The sequence below is a fragment of the Hoplias malabaricus genome, chromosome X2, assembly GCF_029633855.1.
Source record: "Hoplias malabaricus isolate fHopMal1 chromosome X2, fHopMal1.hap1, whole genome shotgun sequence".
In the NCBI taxonomy this organism is placed as follows: Eukaryota; Metazoa; Chordata; class Actinopteri; order Characiformes; family Erythrinidae; genus Hoplias; species Hoplias malabaricus.
The window spans coordinates 43,339,800-43,358,848 of record NC_089819.1 but is presented as its reverse complement, the minus strand read 5'-3'; the positions used below and the strand labels follow the sequence as shown (position 1 = coordinate 43,358,848).

At 38.7% G+C, this 19,049-nt stretch overlaps 1 protein-coding gene across 11 annotated transcripts in view; it reads left to right on the top strand.

Annotated features, from left to right (window-relative positions):
* The window catches only part of LOC136677241 (tight junction protein ZO-1-like), a 144,181-nt gene that overhangs the window by 108,811 nt on the left and 16,321 nt on the right, over positions 1-19,049 (top strand). For 8 of the 11 annotated variants that reach the window (XM_066654716.1, XM_066654719.1, XM_066654715.1 and 5 more), the window contains 14 exons: positions 1,766-1,890; positions 1,992-2,094; positions 3,775-4,072; positions 5,308-5,411; positions 6,053-6,218; positions 6,626-6,761; positions 11,659-11,786; positions 12,228-12,333; positions 12,778-12,928; positions 13,869-13,977; positions 16,049-16,268; positions 17,184-17,368; positions 17,913-18,008; positions 18,297-18,323. In XM_066654716.1, coding sequence (XP_066510813.1) covers positions 1,766-1,890; positions 1,992-2,094; positions 3,775-4,072; positions 5,308-5,411; positions 6,053-6,218; positions 6,626-6,761; positions 11,659-11,786; positions 12,228-12,333; positions 12,778-12,928; positions 13,869-13,977; positions 16,049-16,268; positions 17,184-17,368; positions 17,913-18,008; positions 18,297-18,323 — 1,954 coding nt within the window. The remainder of the gene's footprint in view (positions 1-1,765; positions 1,891-1,991; positions 2,095-3,774; positions 4,073-5,307; positions 5,412-6,052; positions 6,219-6,625; positions 6,762-11,658; positions 11,787-12,227; positions 12,334-12,777; positions 12,929-13,868; positions 13,978-16,048; positions 16,269-17,183; positions 17,369-17,912; positions 18,009-18,296; positions 18,324-19,049) is intronic. The other 3 variants (XM_066654721.1, XM_066654717.1, XM_066654726.1) reach the window with 1 other exon arrangement.

The following is a 19,049-nucleotide window of genomic DNA, read 5'->3' as shown; positions in this document are numbered from 1 at the left end:
AATTAAAAGTCCACTCCTTCCTTTGATGCAGCTGTCTAGACAGTTGCAGAATTACTGGTAGACATTCTAGGGGGTAGCAGGTGTTGAGGCTTATTTTGTATGAAATCTGCCATGGTCAGTCTAGTCTGAGCTGTGTTGGATGAACACATGAACATGCAAAATATCACAAACCAAACATAATAGAGAATACAAAAATAGAAAAGGAATTTGGTCCTTAAATATGCTACATATATAGTGTCTATGTTTGTTAATAACATTGTATTGATGTTGTTGTGCTTTACTGGGAGCTTTCTAAATAGAATAAAAGCACAAAGTAGCACAGAGAATCAGTCATGCGTGCACTTACACACAGTCACCTCCATGCTCTTTCCCTGACCCTGTGTTTGTAATGGTGTTAGTCACAGAATTACTGAGCCTTGTCAGACTGAGATGTTGTTAATCAGTGCCAGGAACTCACTGTACTGTGTATGTGTGCTTGTGTGTTTGTGTACAAACTGTGGTCAAGTGCTACTGCCTCAGACTAAAAAGGCAGAGTAGTAAATAGTACTTCAGGCTGGAAAATTCTTGCCCAGTAGAAGAAAAAGAATGTGATAAATAGGATATTCACATAATGTGAAATTGCCTCAGTCTATGATTAAAATGGGCACACCTTAAATGTTAAGGGTTGTTTAGTAAAGGCTGTACAGTATCATTAACACTCCAAAATGTGAAAACAAAGATTTTTCCTAGCCTGGTTAATGCATTCTCTTTTATTTGAAAACAGTTAAATTAAAGGTTATTAAAAGAATGAAGAAATGGTCCTATGTAGTGCCAAAAATGGGCCCCTTTTATGTCACGTTATTAAAGACATTTTTTTTTAAGAAATGTACAGTGGATCAAACAGGCTCCGATTAAAAGAAGTTGCTGTGTCTCAACAGTTTCCTTGTCATTGGGAATGGCATGTTGTTATCCTAGTGCTTGTGCTTGCTTTGTCATGTGTTTGGAAAGGTAAACATGTATGAACGCTACTGTAAGTCAGGACTATTTCACTTTTTTCAGTCGACTCGCATTCTATACATCTTATCATGACCCAGGCAACACAAGCTCTGGACAACTGATGTTGGCCTATTTATTTATCCACAATACCATTAACAATATTTTTTTTAAAAAAAGTTTTGCCTAAAAATTCTGATTTTTGGGGAAATAAACCAAGAAATGTCTCCTTTTATAATAATATGATAACAATTGTGTTATCCTAGTTTAATGTAGTTTTAATGAATTATGACCCATTTCTTCACGACAAATGTCTCTAATAGCAAGCTCATGTCTCTGTAGGTAACATTCGCTAGTTAATGTCCAGTTCCACCTTACATGGTGAATCAATTACTTTCTAGCACCTGATGCTATTGTAACCTTTAAAGAGGAACTGGAAGTCCAGCAGTGCTGCGATATTGTTGATGTCCAATGCATAGCAACTCATGTCAACATTCTGGAATGTAGTGGCAAAAATCTACCCTGAATTTTTGTTTGGCTTCTGAATATAAGTGTTGGCATATGACCAGCAAAGCAGGACATTTGTAGCTGGAAAGACATGTTTTAATTCCTTAGGGAGGTCACAGTGAAAATATTTGTAAGTGATTCATAAACAAAGGAGCTTTCTGGCCATTTGTGCTGAATGTCACATTATGTTTATATGAAATTTCATAGAATAGCATGTATGAATGCGTGCATAGAACTGAAATGATTAAAAAAAAAAAGAAATATGTATTGTTTCTTTTCTGTGCAGGCACCAGGCTTTGGGTTTGGGATTGCGATCTCAGGAGGCCGAGATAACCCCCATTTCCAAAGTGGCGAGACGTCCATCGTCATCTCAGATGTTTTAAAAGGAGGACCAGCAGAGGGGCTTTTACAGTAAGTTAAACCTCAATGGTTGAACTACAGGGAGAAAAAGGAGTGTAATTATATATTTTATTTTGATTCATTATGATTAATTGTAATACTCCATCCAACAGAGAGAATGACAGAGTGGTAATGGTTAATGCTGTCTCCATGGATAATGTGGAACATGCCTACGCTGTACAGCAACTGAGGAAGAGTGGCAAGAACGCCAAAATTGTGAGTTATTTAAAAAATAAATGCTAGAACAGCAACTGTTGTGCAGTATTCACATTATGTATAACACCAATTCCTGAAAATTTGGGACCCTCTCTAAAAGTGCAATAAAACATGAAATCTGTAATTTCACTTTACATTTATTTAACAGTAAAAAAAAAAAAGTCAAAGAAAAGATTTTCTGTGTTTTCAATGATGAATGCAACACACAAACAGAGGGACGGAGGTTTTTTTTAACATTTGGTTGTTTAACTTTTTTTTTATTGTACATTATATAATCATTTGAGAATTGAAGATACTACTTGTTGCAGTTTGGCTAGTGACATTTTCGCACATTTTTTTCTTGTATACGACTTGAGTTGCTAGAGTGTCAGATGTTGCCATGTCTGAGTTGCAAGAGTGTTTGATTCTCCTCATCATGGTGCACCATACGCTTTTCAGTAGGAGATAGATCTGAACTGCAGGCAAGCCATTGAAGCACACACTCTCTGTCTACAAACCCATGTTGTTAAGAATGAGGCCTTGCATTGCTCTGCTTAAATACACATGTAATTCCTGTCAAAAGACATCATCTTGACGACAGCATTTGTCTCTCCTAAATATGACAGTAAGCCTCCACATCAGTAGTAACATCACAGATATACCCATATTTTGGGCACTAAGGTTCTCCATACCATATTTAAAAAAAAAATGTTTCCAACCTCCATTTTTTCAAAAAAAAGGAAAAACTTTGACTCACCTGACATATTTCAACTGTGTTTTGATTTAACATACAGCTTTTTCTTCGCATAATGGAGTTTCCGGTTGTTTCTTGATGCAGTAATGGACTGTGTTACGTGACAGTGGGTTCCTAAAGTACCCCCATACCCATATGCCATATGTCCATCTCTGTAGCATGATGGTTTCTCATGCTATTGCCTAGGGGCTCTATAGTTACACACCCTCAGCAATGGTTTCAACCTTTTGGCCTTTACATATTGAGATTTCCCCTGACTCCCTGAATCTTTTTTTGGATATTATAAACTATATATGGCAAACCTAAATTTTTCATAGTCTTGCATTGAAAAACATTCTTTTTGAACTGGTTGACAAATGTTGGCATAAAGTGATGAGCAACAGGCTATTTTTACTTGTTATAGTTTTTTTTTTTTTTTTGGCGAATGTAAGGCAAGGCGTTTTACGAAATGTCCCAACATTTTCTGGAAATGGGGATTGTAGTACAAAGGAATGCAGGGAGTGAGGAGTGTGGGAGAGGTCTATAACAGAATGATGATTATGATATAAAATGTCTGGAGGGTTATTTTAGGCCAGCAGTTTCACATGAACTCACTGGTGTGAATCTTGTAGCCATTCAGTATTTATTTTTTGTTTATTTTCAAAGTGATCATAAAAATACAACTTCTCAGACTATGCGCTTATGTACATTTTTTACATAATTACTGTATCTTTACTGAATTGGTATATATTGGGGAAAAAAATAAATTTTACAGTCAGTTCTAATACTTGTAGAGAACAAGCCTTATTTAACTTTGTTCACTGTAGAGCTCTTGTAAGTATTTTTGCTCAGGTATTTATATATGACCAGGAATGTTTAAACTTTAGCATTAGATATTTTTTGCATAATGGACACCAAATGAATGAACTGATTAATGTTTTAGAAGCTGATTATCTTGTGTGTGTCAGACTATTCGGCGGAAACGGAAGGTCCAGATCCCGGTTGCTCGGCTCGGAGACAGAGAGACAATGTCAGAGCGCGAAGAGGACAGTGAGGAAGATGATTACCAGGGTCCTGGTGCAGGACCCGGAGGAGCCAGTGGGGGAACGAGCAGACGGAATGATCGAAGTGGCAGTGGGGGCCGGCGGGACCACAGCGCCTCAAGAGAGAGGAGCACTTCCCCGCGATCAGACAGACGCTCCGTTGCCTCAAATGTCCCGCCACGACCCGCCAAAGTTACACTTGTAAAGTCTCGTAAGAACGAAGGTGAGGAGGAGACCAATAGAGATAAACAGGTTCTCAGCGAGAATGCAGATTTAATTAAGGTTTATACTGGAAATATGAGAATTAATTTCTCAGCAATCCCTTAACTTAAGTACCTTACTGCTCTCATAAATATACACCAATCTACCATAAAATTATGACCATCTTGTTTCTACAGCTACAGACTATGGTCTCTAATATTTGTTGCTTTGTATACTTTATTTTCCTCTTTTCACAAAGTTTTTAATGGTCAGGACCACCAAAGAGCAGGTATGAATTTGGTGGTGGATGATTCTCAGCGCTGCAGTAACACTGACATGGTGGTGGTATGTTAGTATGTGGTGTGCTGGTATGAGTGGAGCAGACACAGCAATACTGCTAAAGTTTTTAAACATTGTGTCCACTTACTGTTTGTTCTGTTAGACACACCTACATTGTTAGTTCACCATGTAGATGTAAAATTAGAGACAGTATCTCATTTGTTGCTGCACAGTTTGTTGTTCATTCTCTGGTACTTCATCAGTTTACACAGGACACTGTTGGCTGGATACTTTTGTTTGGCGGTACAAATTTAAAACCTATTATCCACTTCTACCAAATTGTGATTGATCGGTGTATAGTCAAATGGGTATACTAATAATGCTAACTTTGCTCAAAATTAATGAGAACATGATTGTTGAATGTGGCTTGAAGAGATGGTTTCATGCTTTTGTAGCATCTGACTAAAATGCATCTCCTGAATTGGCTTGAGCAGTCAGAATTAAATTGGTCCTTAAGTGGCTTAAGTCCATAAACACATGCATTTGTATAAGGATAATCTTTCCAGATTTTTTTTGAACACTCATGGCACAGTGACCAGATGAAAATGAATTGTTAGTTGTCATGCATTCCCTGGTTTGTTAACTTTTAGTTTGATTCTATCTGAATCATGACAGGGAAGGTCACATGACATTAAAGAGTTTCTCTAAAAATATAGACCCAATGAGTCATTAAGTGCTCACTTTGTCAGGAAGTGGCTTATGAAACCAGCTCAACAAGTGGAGCATGTGTGTAAATGTAGTGTAAACAAAATACAGCTATGACTGGAATGTTTTGCTTTTTTAATTGCATATAGTAGGAGCCTACACAATGTTGTTTAGAATAAAACTGCTCTTTGTAACTAATTTATTGGGAACTTTGGATATTACAGACAGAGGTCTCAAAGACTGAAATCTTTGTGACATTTTTTCTTTTTGCAGAATATGGTCTACGTCTGGCCAGCCACATCTTTGTGAAGGACATTTCGCCTGAAAGCCTGGCAGCTAGGGATGGAAACATACAGGAGGGGGATGTAGTGCTGAAGGTATGACGAGAGAAAGTAAGGGAAGGTGGGGGAGAGAGAGGAGTGAGAAAAGATAAGAAACAGCATGTAAAAGGTTTAAGCGGGTGAAGTAATACATAAAGAATGAAAGGAGTATGAAGGAGGGTGCCTTACAGAGTCTGGTGTGGAAAGTATATTGAGTTGAAATAAGGAAATGTGTAGGACCTTTCATCAGATTTTTATAGAACTAATCGTGTTCAGTACCACATTGTGATTTCTTAGATCCTGTTTGATTTTTCTAATAACAAAAATTTACAAAATTTTTGTTGAATGTAAAGCTTGCCCCCTCCAAGAAATTTTCTCTTCAGGGACCAGGGTGGGTGTTTTATCATGTCAGTGCAATTTATGGGCCTCATTCAGCTGTTCTAGCCTAATGCAGCTCTTTGAATCAAGTCCCAGAGTATAGTCAGGTGTTAGTTCACAGTAACCAGAAGTTCTGATTTTATTATTTTAATTTCTAATTATACAATGTTAATTAATATTGGCTTACATCTGAAGGTAAAAATGCAGTGAAGCGTGCGCCAAGTACAGCCTTGAAACCATAAAATGGCTGATCATAGCGGGCACTGTTTTGAAAGGAGTGTGATTTATGCCTTTTCTATTCTTTCTCAAAATCTACCTAGATCAATGGCACAGTGACAGAGAACCTCTCTCTGACGGATGCAAAGAAACTGATTGAACGCTCGAAAGGCAAGCTGAAAATGGTAGTACAGCGAGATGAAAAAGCCACGCTTCTTAACATTCCTGATATAGATGACAGCATTCCCTCTGGCAACTCTGATAGAGACGGTGAGGCTTGGTTCAAAATGTTAAGACCTTACAATACCTTCCTCTGAACCAAAAGTAAAATCATAAGCATTAATTAGGATGTATTACATTGTCTTTGAGTGTTTAAATGTATCATTTTATAATATAAAATTATATATGATCATTTTTTATATCATCCCATAATGCTATAATTGTCATTATTTTGTGAATTAATTTATTATGTATCAGCACATTAAGCTTTCAGGCAGAGGTACTGCATGATAAATGGCACAGTAGAGCAGATTTTAATCTATACTAACTTAACCTGTGGTGGTTTTCAATGGACTATCACAATATAAAACCTTGTGAAGTTCAGGACTAGACTTAACCATTATATTTCTATATTAGCCACTATATGTCACTATTTTAAAATCTCGTATTTGTTACAGACATTTCAGAGATTCATTCATTGACATCAGACCATTCCCATGACCAAACACGTGGCAGTCGTTCTCGTTCACCAGACAAACGCTCCGAGCCGTCAGACATCTCCAGCCAATCACACCAACAGATCAGCAATGGAAGGTAAGGATCATCAGAAAAACAAACAAATTTCCCAGCTGCTTTGCTGGAAAAAAACAACCTGTCTTTTAATAGCCTAATACACTGAAATGAAATAGTTAGATACTAATGAATACACTCATATAGACTAGGGATAGTAAATTGTGTTATTACAGGGCATGAAAGAGGTGTGTGTGTGTGTGTGTGTGTGTGTGTGTACGTACCTTGGTTCTGCTATACATATTCTCATTGTCATCTTCTTGTGTTTTCAACTTAATTTGCTCAGATCATCTTCCATGCCTGCTCTAGTCTTCAGTCGATAGTCAGATGTTTCAGTACAGAGAAGGTGTTGCCCTTGGGGGAGTCTGTCACTGAGACAGTTGTGATTAATAGCAGTGGGTGTTAGTAGCATTGCTTACACCAGTGAACAAAAGCTCAAAAGTCAATTAGGGTAACATTGATATACCACCCTGAACATTCTGATTAAGTTGCAGTCATGTACATTATCACTAATCTGATTTATCATCTACATGCATCAGTATCAAATAAATAAACACACCTGGCATATTAAAATTATTCTTTGTGCTTTGAACATATAATGCTACTGCAAGCTGCTGAACTTTTGGACCTTAATGATTAGGCCTGAAGCTGAATTGATTGCAGTTGTCTTTATAGGAAAACAAGACATTAAAATGTTTCCTCTGAGATAATTATGGTGAATACATAATTTTAATCACCAGATATTGGTTGACCATTGCTGACATACAGTATATATATTGTTGCTAGTCTACATTAATTCAACATCATTTAATGCTTTTTAAATATATTTGTTGCAGTAAACATTATGTTTGTAAATTATATTTTTGTTTTTGCATAGGCAAATTTAAGGGGGACTTCATTAATTTTGCTGTATTAAATCAGTACTTTAGGTTCTTTGTAGTAATTATTTATATAGTTACTTGTACAAAACATGCTTTACTGACTCCAGAATCTGAGCATTATTTTACGTACTGAAGTTGCAGTTCTTTGTTTTCTGTATTTTTTCCTTCACAAATATTTGTATTTGAAAGTGTCTTTGCTGCTTTAAGGGTTTTAAATTAATAAACAGGCTTTACCTGATAATGGTCATGATTCAGGCAGTTTGAGTCAGTAGCAGTGACTGTAAAGGAATGACCGTAAAGACTGGAATCCATGCGTGTGAGCAATGAGTAGAGACAATGTGACATTCGTGTTGATGCCAGTGGCCAGGGAGAGCTGGATAAAACTGCTACTTTCTGAACACATGGGCAAATCAACACAATTGCATCAGATAGGCACTGATAGAACAGATGGAGCGTTGTTGAGGAAGGTTAAAACCCTGAAGTCAGAGAGAAAATGCAAGAAGTGTGTTTTTGTTTCTCTCTGCCTGTGTGTGAGAGCCAGTTAGCAAGTGATAGCGAGATAGATTAGGAGAGAAGTACAGCATGCCAGAACTCTCACTGAAGTGATATCATCCCTCGATCCATTAACCCTGTCACCTTGTCCTAATAAAGCCGCTTCTACAGGGGGTGTTTTAATGAGATTCTACTGTCTACGTTTCCCTATGCCTTGAGCTGTGTATCCAGCACTGCTGACCTTATTGGACCAGTGTTATAATGGCCAGAACTGTTACCTGCAGGAGATTCTGGCTTCACATAAAATGCTGTTTATAATGCAGGTTAAGCATTTACAGCATGAAGAGAAACAAATATAGATATTTGATCTTTATTTGATACAGACATTGAATTCTTCATTTGATCTGATGTTTTTCCTTTGAAAATAAATGACTTAATGAGCTGATTTAAGAAATTCACTACCCCTCAAAGACATGGACCACTAATATCAGTAAATCACACAATAACACTGCGCTGTTTCATGATAAATTTGTTACTGGAGGGGGTTGTCCCTCTAGGAATTATGTTACTAATAAAAGCTAGGTCTTAGGGAAATGGCTTTATTTTGAATATGAGGGAAGTTAACATCTCTACAGTTCTCAAGCACTGAACTCAGATCAGTGATAGTTATCTGCTCTTTGGAGCGGTATTCAAATGAACCTGTCACTTCTTTTATTAGGCAGCCTTCCCTGTAGCGGTTCTGCTTATACAACAGTTGGAATACTTTACATCAGAAACACCCAGTGGCCTTTATTTTTTATATACTGAACCTGCAGGTATACTTTTTTTAGAGTATCGTTAGCCTTATATTTCTCACAGTGAGAAGTGGATTATTTAACTTTATTATAACTGCCCTAATTAAGGGCACAATGATCTGACTTTGATTATCAGTTTTGTTGTACTATTGGCAAAGAGATGGAGACCTGTATGGGTGAAGTATGACATCAGTTGTGCCATTCATTTGATTTGAAGGCTTTTTTAAGGTCTGTTCCTGAAATAGCATGTTTTCTGTCTGAAAGGAACTGCTATTGCTGTATTGGCTTGAGCCTGTCAAACATGAAAGCACAGATGTCAATCATAGTCTTGTTTTAGAGTGTTTCCATTTGCAGGCAAAAATACTAATATGATTTGCAGTCATTTTTAATAATGTGCAGGCTGTTTTATTATTATACATTACTGGGGGCAAGGCAGAAGCACACCCTGGAGGGGGGCTTCAGTCCATCGCAGGGCAACACACACAATTACACCTATGGACATGTTTGAGTAGTCAATCCATTTACCAATGTGTGTTTTTGCTATGGGAGGAAATCCATGCGGACACTGGGAGAACACACCAAAGTCCTCACTGATGGTCACTCAGAAGTGGGAGGGGGGAGAGAAAGAGAGAGCAGGGGAGAGATGTAGAGAGGGAGATGACATACTTCCCACAGAGATTTGCATTAACAGATGCCCCCCCCCCCTCCTCCATAGGTTTACTTTACATAGTTCTAAGAATCAGTTACATCTTTTCCAACTGTTCCAGTCATTGTTTTTGTTTCTCAGTTATTTAGAAAGCCCTTTTTGGCAGTACCCGGAAAGTGAATGAATCATAGGTTAGCTCTCGGCCAACAAGATTACTAGTAAAATATGTGTTTTTAACCTCTTTTTTTTAACCAAAGATGTAGGTTTTTTTATTTTTATTTATTATTTTTTTTCCCCAGTTAGTTTGTGCTTGTTGCGTGTTTATTGGTATTTTGGTGAGGGGGTGGTCAGATGACAGCTTTTTTCATTGTTAATTAAACATCAGCAGTTAGTCAATATCAGTTAATCCCACATTGAAATTTGTCGACAAATAGCATTGATTCAGCACAGATCTAATCAAATTTGCCCAGAGGGACTGTTACTGCAGCAGCTGTTGTGGAGATTAATTTAGTTTGTTAACACTGCAAGCACGTAGGGTGTGTTCCCTTTCCCGTCGCTTTCAGACTGGAGGAGAGGTTTGTTTATTCTTTCGCACATTTGTGTGTGTGTGTATGCAGTATGTAAGATGGTGGCTTGTGAAACTGGAGCCAGACGTTTGCCAAGTTGTGTGCTGTGGCTGACACAGAGTCATATGACCCTGCTGGAATTCTCCCTTTGTTCTTGAGTACAGAGCTGAAGTGTTAGAGTGATTCAGACACAGACAAACACACCTGCACCAGCAGATGGATTCTGCCTTCTTTCTCTTGCTTTTTTTGGATTACCCCAGAAGTGTACGTGCCAGTGACTGAACATTACCTTATGGTTTTTAAAAAAGGTCTGCATGTGCAAACAAAGGAGAATAAGCCAGATAAACTGAATGACAGAGCTGGACTGGGAAAATATCAGTACCCAAATTGTAGATTTTCAAGAGATGGTCAAATATTTACATTATCAGAGAATCCATTTTCCACAAATGCCAAAGTGATAAGCCTATGAAGAATTCGAATAAACAGCTGAATGTTTTATGGTTGGCATAGGGCAAGAGAAGAGTTTTCACATGTTCCAATACCAGTGTCTAAGCATATATTTAAACTGTTTTATAAAATTAGTAAAATAGGTTTTACTGTTATTCACAACATGGCATGGTGACACAGTGGTGTCGCAGTCACACAGCTCCAGGGAACTGAAAATTGTGGGTTCAACTCCTGGTCTGGATGACTGTCTGTGAGGAGTTTGATGTGTTCTCCCTGTGTCCGTGTGGGTTTCCTTTGGGTGCTCTGCTTTCTTACCAAAAACACCTAGGTAGGTGGATTGGCTGCTCAAAAGAGTCTGTAGGTGTGAGTGAATGTATGTATGTGTGTGTGTGTGCCTTGCCCTGTGAAGGACTGGCGCCCCCCTCCAGGGTGTATTCCTGCCTTGCACCCAGTGTTTTCGGGTAGGCTCCGGACCCACCGCGACCCTGAACTGGATAAACGGTTACAGATGATGAATGAATGAATGTTATTCACAACACCATATCTGGTTTATTTAAGAATGTGCAGCTTAGGTCAGCTTTGATGATTAGTACTTGAAAAATGCAACAGGAAGATTGTTTTTGTCAGTAAACCTTCATAGGAGGAAGCTCTTGATGTTTGTATGTTACACACAATCAGACAACAAGGAACTATGCTTCATATCCTGTATTATCCACCCTCAGCACCCCCTCCCCTTATCTGGGATACAGTTTCATTTTCTTGTGTAAAACAACAGCTTTATTTCTGTCAAAGGCCTAATATGACTGTATGCAGTATAACTAGAGCTAAACTTTAAAGAGCCTGATTCATACAGTGTCTATAAACTCTTCACTCTGTACTCTGCAGCCGGTCTGATCTAAGGCAGCATGACATATACCCAAGACAGACCACTGCTAGCATTTAAAACATGATTCTTTGATAAAGCTGATTATAGTGTACTAGGTTACTTGCAACTTGAACTTGTGGCTGTTGTAAGAATATTGTGTTTGTGTCCCTGATGTAGGTGGTCTTTTGCAGGTTATGTATTTATATGGGGTATGTGTTTGTGTGTCTTAGTCACAGGAGTCGTGATGAGGATCGAATCTCGAAGCCGGCAGCTGTGTCTACTCCTGTTAAGATGGTGGAAGATGCACTGCTAGTGCCAGCCAGCGAACAGGGAGACAAACAGTTACCCCCACTGCCAGGTCAGAACAATTTACCATGCGGCACTTCTATCCATTCTCTCTTTTTCTCTTCTCTCATTTTTCACATTCTCTATTGTTTCTTCCTCCCATTGTCAGGTCAAAATCCCAGACTGTGCCTGATCAAATCTAGACACCTGCTTTTGACTCCCTTCATATTTTTTCCCTTTCTTGTTCCTTTTTAGCCTTAACGCAAACTGTGATGAACCATTGGAGCAATGAACCATGAGACATTGAGTACATTTTAGAATTTACTTCCCTTTGTGAAACCAAGGGTGAAAGAGTAAAAAGTAATGTTGAACTTTTTGAAGGAGAGAGCTAAAGTTTTCAAACTTGGATTTCAAACAAGCCTCCTTTATCTTGATAACCACAGTTCCACTGTCATCTTCACTGTGTATGTAATTTAGGTAAGATTATTGTTTGTGTTTGTATATGTTGTTGCAGAACCAAAGCCAGTATATGCTCAGCCTGGCCAGCCAGATGTAGATCTGCCGGTCAGTCCATCTGATGCCCCTGTACCCAGCGCTGCCCATGACGACAGCATTCTACGGTAACTCTAACTTCCTGTATTACAAACTCAGTGTACTTATAGAAGTTAAAGAGTAACTTCATAATCTTATAGACTAGGGGTCTGTATATTTATTATCTGTACTTATATTGCTTAGATTGCAGTTGCTTGCTGAAATGTTTTAAAATGTTAGAAATCCATTGACATTGTGAAGAATGTGGCAACATGAAGTTATTTACAAACCCCTTCTTTGATTGAAAATAGACCAGGAATTTTATTTTAGGCAGAAATTGCATTAAAGTGCATAAAACATTTATGAATTTGTAAAATTCCAAAATATATGCAAACATGTCTCCATTTTTAATGCATTGCAATTCATCAATGCATTTTCTCTCCACTATTATTTCAATTTATTTAATTTGAAAATGTTCTACGCTAACTCTTATGTGTTTATATTTATGCATGCGTGTGTTTTGCCTTTAATAGGCCAAGCATGAAGCTGGTGAAGTTCCGAAAGGGAGAAAGTGTGGGATTGAGGTTAGCTGGAGGGAATGATGTAGGGATCTTTGTGGCTGGAGTTTTGGAGGACAGTCCTGCAGCTAAAGAGGGTCTGGAGGAGGGAGATCAGATACTCAGGGTGAGCACCATGAACTCAACATCTTGCATCTTAATAAAATTGTTCAGTTCATTACAGCCACTCAAACATGAACTATAAGTTAAAGTGAAGGTAATTTAACAATTAATTCAACATAAAACTAACTGGATCATTTTTAACAGAAGGAAACAATGAAAATGAATGAGAAAAACATAGGTATTTAAGGGTTAAACTGACTTATCTGTTAAAATAAATTATTTTGATTGGACTTTGCCCTTAGCATGAGTCTTTAACAGTAGCAGCCTTTATTTCACAGTTTTACTTGCATTAATACAATGCAAGTACTGTTGTCTAGTGGAGAACATCTGTTCTTGACTAATCTTGGTGCTGCAAGTGTGTGTGTTTATGTTTGTGTGTAAGGCCTCCCAAATTTTCTTGGAGTAATATTGAGAAACTGTGACCCTTTGATTGTGGCCAGAAATGACCATTACATACTGCTGCTGTGACTCCATGCCTGTCTCCTCCCAGCCTTGGCACCTCCTTTGTTTTAGCGTGTCACCACCCTCAATGGCACTTATTGTTGGACACAAGACACCCGGTGATGACTCATTGTTGTCAGCAGTTGGATTCTACACACGTAATACGAGTCAAATTCATTTAGACCTTGTTTATCTTTGAAACAATTTTATTAAAGCATATTTGGAGTGTCTCCTACATCAGCCATTAAAAAGACTTGCTGTGTGTTTTTATATGAGGGTAACTCCTCAAAGCTCTCCTCCCTGCTGCAAAAGTACACACTCCTCCAGGCTGATTCTAGGCTACAGAGCAGATTCCAGGCTGCTCCCTGTGGTGAAGCTTCCAGCACATAACTTTGTCCACACGCCTCCTCCTGAGCAGCACTTAAATACATCAAACACAGACACAATGTTCTCTCTCTTCTCCTCATACATCTTCCACTTTCCCTCTTTCTTTCTCTGCGTAGGTAAACAATGTTGACTTTGCAAACATCATCCGAGAGGAGGCGGTGCTGTTCCTGCTGGACCTGCCCAGAGGTGAAGAGGTCACCATCCTGGCCCAGAAGAAGAAGGATGGTGAGTTTATCTGCTGCCTCACTGGGAGGCCTCCAGTTCTCTCTCATCTACTGGCCTGTAGTTTATTTACTTTAATGTGAATATGGGGGTTGTATGTTATTGTTGCAGCTGCATTCCTAGTTAAAAATACTAGGAGAACACTGATTGGGAACTTCTATGAATATTCAAATGCAGCACTGATTAACATTATTTAAATTATTATCACAACAACTGAGCAGCTACTATAAAAATCAAAAATTGAGTTAATTCAATTGATCAGCATGGAGTATGCTTAAAGGGAAGCATAATTTGCAGTGTATCAAAAAAAGAGGAACTTAAATGAGTAAAGGATATAATCTATTTTCAAGTTTGGCAGATTTTGATAACCCCCTCCAATATAACCCTAAACATATCTCACAAGGCTAAATTTGAATGGGAAGCAATATAAACTTCTTAACACATAAAGTAAGGAAATTTGTGTTTGGTAGATTATTTCTTTACTGTACCCATGCTTCTTGGCAATAACTCTTTTACTGTCGAAAAGCCTGTTAATTCCTCTTTTAAATGGTGCCACATTTGTAAGAAACATCCATTTGTGGGATGAGCAGTAGAGCTAAGTGTGTGGGTTGTGCCCATGAAAAATTTGCCAAATCCTCTCTGCCAATGCCAAACAGCTTATTCTGCCATTGACTCATTGGATGTGTGGTGGACTGGGTGATTGAAGTTTGAAGAAACAAGACATATTGGCAATTTAACAACTTATTCATTTAACAAAACTGAGCCTCAGTAGCATGAGGAAGAACCATAAACAGCCACAACAGCCTGACACCTCCTCTTCATGCTGGGCATCAGCCTGGTCACACACTGCTGTGGGATGGAATCACATCCTTCACCAGCATTTGTCTCAAGTCAGCCAACATTGCTGTGTTGGTCACTCTGGCACGAACAGCATGCCCAAGCTGATCCCACAAGTGTTCAATAGTTGTTGAGGTCAGGAGCTGGCAGGCCATTCCATTCTCTCCACTCCCAAAGACTGGAGGTAGTCTCTGATAAACCCCACTCTGTGGGGGCAGGTGTTGTCATCTTGGAGGATAGGGTTTGGTCCCAGACTGTGGAGATATGGGATTGCCACTGGTTGCAGAATTTCATCTTGATATCTCTCTCTCTCAGTGAGGGAGGTGCCGCCCAAACCATCACACTGCCTCCACCAAAAGATGTTACTCTATTGGTGCAGCAATCAGCATAGCGTTCTCCGCAACTTCTCCATATATTGACTTTACGATCCAACTGCCATAGGCAGAATGTGGACTCATCGCTGAACATAACATTGGTCCACATGTTCCAGTGCATATGTTGCTGACACCAACTGACAGTGAAGGGCAGTTACGGCAGGCCTCCTGGCAAGCCGATGAGACCGGAGATTGGCTGCGTGCATTCTGTTCCGGATTGTCTGGGCAGAGAGCCGTCAGCCATATCGTCCTGCAAACCTTGACTGCAAAACTTTAGAAGACATCATCTGTAACCTAAGTGCTGACAGGGTGAGGAAGCATCCTTTTTGGGGTGTCATCTTCTTGGGATGCCCACTTCGAGGCCTGTCTCTGAAATCCCCCATAATATGGAACTTGGCCTTCAATTTGTAGATGGTACTAGAGCTCACTCCACATAATGCCACAACTTGGTTTTGCAGAACACCAGCTTGAAGTTGCCCTATCCAGATCAGTCAAACCAAACCTAACCAAACACAAATGTCCTTACTTTTTGTGCTAAGTTTATTTATATGTTTACACTTACAGCAATTTAGCAGACACTTTTATCCAGAGTGATTTACAAAAATGCTTGGTCAACGTTTTCTTATAATGTGTCCTTGCCAGTAAAAATAGGATTAGAGTCAACAAAACTATTGAACTAAAACATCGCAAGATACAGGAATCAAGCTGAACCTTAAAGGGAAATGCAAAATATACTTAAGTGCAATGCAAAACCGCAATCCGTGCTGATGCCTCTAAAAGAAAATGTTCAGTACTTTCAGTTCAAGATGTGTTCAAAGAACATTTGTATAATAAAATATAACTTTTTCTTTTTTCCCTGCCAGTGTATCGACGAATTGTGGAATCAGATGTGGGCGACTCATTCTATATTCGGACCCATTTTGAGTATGAGAAAGAGTCCCCGTATGGCCTGAGCTTTAACAAGGGCGAGGTGTTCAGGGTGGTGGACACACTGTATAACGGCAAGCTGGGCTCCTGGCTTGCCATTCGTATTGGCAAAAACCACCAGGAGGTGGAGAGAGGCATAATACCCAACAAGAACAGGTACAGCAACCATGATGGATTTCTCAAGCTGCATTCATTTTTTATAAGTGTTCTTTAGAGTTTATTTGAAATTAAAACAGTATTTTATTTGAAATGCACAGTATACAGTGCATTTTCATGAGCTTTTACGAGTCATTGATATCTGCATGTTTTCAGTTGAATTCTCACCTTTTGTGTTATGTGGAAACTTTTCTTCATTGTAATCTATGGGAAATTAATACATTTCCTGAGGCCTCAGCTTTACTAAACTTGCTCCGCAAATGATTGTTCTTAGTTGATTGAGCCACTCAGTGAAGTTCCTATATATAATATTATTGTATGTGTACACTGACTCATTTTCCTAGCTATGAAAGAAAGATTTAAAACCATAACTGAGCCCAGAAAGGGGGACTTTCTGACATGTACTCATTGAAACAACTCACACTCTATAGAGTGGCTTGTGCATTAATTGGGTACTATTATTGTAGTGTTAATCCTGCATGACCTTGCACTGTGCATTTTAGGTTTTTGTGTTTTGTTTTTATACTGAGAAAAAATTAAGGAGCACAGCGTTATGCTAATGCACGTACAGACACTATGTAATTAAAGGAATGTACCTAAACACTCACAGCTAAGATTACATAATATCCATGTGTACACAGTAAATATAAAACTTTTGGTATGAAGGTAATATTTACAGTCAACTGGCAATGACGAGTTCATCCCTCACCCTCTGTTTTTGACAGCACAGATTTAAATTCACACACTGCTTTTGATATTTGTCTCTCAGAGGTGTGTGTAATGTATGGTAATAGCACATTGTTTGCTGGCTGTTTTTTTAAAATAAAACTGATTGCAAGTTTATTTCTCTTGCTTCACTTGACTGCAAATCTGAATATTTATTTTTTTTAAAAAGTAGTTTCCTCTCATCTCCAGGGCAGAGCAGTTGTCCAGTGTCCAGTATACCCTACCCAAAACCCCCGGTGGGGACCGCGCTGATTTCTGGAGGTTCCGTGGCCTTCGCAGCTCCAAGAGGAACCTGAGAAAGAGTCGAGAAGACCTGTCCGCTCAGCCTGTGCAGACAAAATTCCCTGCTTATGAAAGGGTCGTCCTCAGGGAGGGTGTGTAGTGTATCTTCTGCACTCACATAGGGAATGTTGAGTTGTCGGCGTATAGCTTTTTATAATTTTATAAGGTGAAGATAGGTTATTGAGATTGTGTTGAGGCTAGAGCATGGCTTTGGGTCAGAAATCAGTGTTGGTTAAGCAATTTTTGGAAATAGATAGCATCATACAATGGCAAAGTGGTGATGTGTTATTAGTGTTCTGTATTTGAATGTATCTTTTTTGGACCAGTCCTGTTGGTCTATATATCATGAAAAATTGAGACAGGAAAAAATTTATTTTAGACCAGGGATTACTCAAGTCTTCGTGTATTTACCTTGTTCTCAAAAACTAGCAGTGTATCGCAGTGTGTTGTAGTGGTGCCACACAGTGTCAGGAATAGTTACAGCAGCTAGTAACTTAACATTTGTTCTGTATTTTTATTATTAATATATATTTACGTTTTTTTATGCATAATTTTTCTACTTTATTCAACAGACTGTTTATTCTGATCATCAGTAAATGCACTGTAAGAAATTTTTATTTTATTCCTGTTCTTCAGCCGGATTCTTGAGGCCAGTAGTGGTCTTTGGGCCCATTGCCGATGTCGCCAGAGAGAAACTGGCCAGAGAGGTGCCTGATCTTTTCGAGCTAGCAAGTGAGTGTCAGTTTTCCGCACTCATACACTCTTACACACACCTTTTTTGGTAAGACAAACTGTTGTAGCCATGTCTGTTCAGTGTACTAATCCGTCTAGCTCCTGTACACATTCTCCACTGAATATCCCTAGCTCCTTACACATTCAGTGCTATTGTAAAAAGTACTCAAGACTCTTGGTGTCCACTTTCAGTTAATCTGAGCACTTAGAATCCAGCTTGAAAACTGATTCCAGCATGGCAGTTGAATTTTGCATAACGTTGCTTTATGACTGTATTTTGCCTTTCAGAAACACAGCACCCTGGAGAAGGGGAAAGTATGTCATTCACTGCATCAGCTTGCTTGATCGATAGTGCTAGACAAACACAGGCTGTGCTCTATAGCATTAAGAACATGTTTTTAATTGCCCAGATTGTTATTGCTTGGAATGATTATCCCAGACCTCCCTTCCAAAACGTGTTCATGCAGTCAACAGCACCAAACTCCATAGCTGCCAGTCACGCTAAAGTGTCAATGAGGCTACATTTTGATGGCTTTTATTTGATGGACTGTTTTTTTTTTTTATTTAGATTTAGTTTACATTATGTTCAGTTGCTGCTGTTGTTATCTGGATGAATACAGTATTGATCAGCTGGTTGAGGTTTGTCCTGCTGGGGTCCATGTAAGCAGAAGTGTTTGGGGGTCTTTACGGGTTTTAAATTATGTTCGTTGGACAATGAGCTTTGCATATGGAAGCTCTAAAAGGCCATGGATTCACACATTTAGCCTAAGTCTAAAACAAATTTAAATGTATTTATATATAAATACGTCATTGTGACCTTCCGTTTGCATTTGTTGCTATGTGAAACTATAAATAAAAACTGTGAATCCATCACCTTCTTAAATCATAAGTTCATATTTTCACATATTTGTTCACGTGGTACAATAATCCTTTGCCTCCAGCTAGTTTTTGTGCTGCAGGTCTTTGCTCTTGTATATATTGAATATGTAATGAATGTGTATCACTATTCATTCACTGAAGAACAAATATATGGTAAATACA